Source organism: Atta cephalotes (assembly GCF_000143395.1).
Source record: "Atta cephalotes unplaced genomic scaffold scaffold00032, whole genome shotgun sequence".
Taxonomy (NCBI): domain Eukaryota; kingdom Metazoa; phylum Arthropoda; class Insecta; order Hymenoptera; family Formicidae; genus Atta; species Atta cephalotes.
In genome coordinates this window covers 2772181-2773536 of record NW_012130096.1, presented here as the reverse complement: position 1 = coordinate 2773536, position 1356 = coordinate 2772181, and the positions used below count along the sequence as shown (strand labels likewise).

General features: G+C 28.1%; 1 protein-coding gene across 1 annotated transcript in view; it reads left to right on the top strand.

Annotated features, from left to right (window-relative positions):
• The window catches only part of LOC105621305 (trans-1,2-dihydrobenzene-1,2-diol dehydrogenase-like), an 11248-nt gene that overhangs the window by 9814 nt on the left and 78 nt on the right, over positions 1 to 1356 (top strand). Inside the window, exons 3-4 of the mRNA XM_012202771.1 lie at positions 137 to 376; positions 880 to 1261. Of these exons, the coding sequence (XP_012058161.1) occupies positions 137 to 376; positions 880 to 1261 (622 nt within the window). The remainder of the gene's footprint in view (positions 1 to 136; positions 377 to 879; positions 1262 to 1356) is intronic.

Sequence of the window (1356 nt, the reverse complement as noted above, 5' to 3'; positions counted from 1 at the left end):
TTTTTATATCTCTTTCTAATCTCTTTCTAATTTTAAAATTGAAAAAAATAAAGAGTAAATTATACTATTAAATCTTTTAAGAGATTAAAATTATTCGATATTGTAGAAATGGATATTAGAGAAATGTCTTTTGTAGATATTTAGAACACTTTGCCCTGAAAGCGGAGAACGAACCGATAATTAAAGTGGCTCTGTTTGGCGTGGGTCGCGCCGGAACGATACATTTAGCAACTATGAATTCTAATAAACGTGTCCAACTTTTATATATTGTTGATGACGTCGAGAGTAATTGGCAAAGCTTGCGAAAGTACTGGCATCTGGACAACGTTACCTTTTTAAATAGCAAGCAGTCTGATAAAGTATTCAAAGATCCTAAGTAAGTAGTTACAGTGAGAAAAAATATATCCTAAATTTCAATAAATATTTATTTGAATAGAACCGATTAAATATTTATTATTATATAAAAATATATTTATTTGGTATAAAAACATTTGATTTAACAATCACTTCTTCTTATTAACTAAATGTTTGGTAGTATTCAAATAAATATTTATTTAAATTTATTATATATTTATAATATTATATTTATATTATATAATATTTATTAAATATTTATTTAATTTAAACTATTTTTTCCTCAGTATATATCAATTAAGAAAACGCTGTCGAATAATTAACTTAAATAAACTTAAATTAAAATAAAAAATTAAGTATCTATATTGTAATATAAATTTATATGTATAATATAAATTATATATTATAAATGATATATAAATTAACATGAATTACACAATTTCTGTATCTAAATAATATAAATCTATAATACAAATGTATCTGTATAATCAAACAAGTAATGCCTGCTTTTCACAATTTGTAAAGTGTCGATGCGGTTTTCGTGGCGTCGCCGACTTACACACACGAAGGTATAGTTATTAAAGCTTTGGAAGCAAAAAAGGCAGTCTTCTGTGAAAAACCCATAGCAGAGGATCGACCAAACACCGTTAAATGCTACGAGATGGCCAAGAAAGTTGGCAAGCCACTATTTAGCGCATTCAATCGGCGATTCGATCCGAGTTATTCAAATCTGAAAGAACGAGTTCGCAAAGGAGAGGTCGGACACGTCCACATGATTAAAACAGTCTCTCGTGATTCTCCCTTGCCCTCTCTAGACTATTTGAAAGTATCTGGCGCTATTTTCCACGATTGCTTGGTCCATGATATTGACATGATAACTTGGGTTCTCGGAGAACTCCCAGATAAGGTACGATTTTTACACATATTGTACACTGAGAAAAATACTAAATTTTAATAAATATTTGTTTAAATAATCCTAAGTAAAAATTTATTAAATATAAA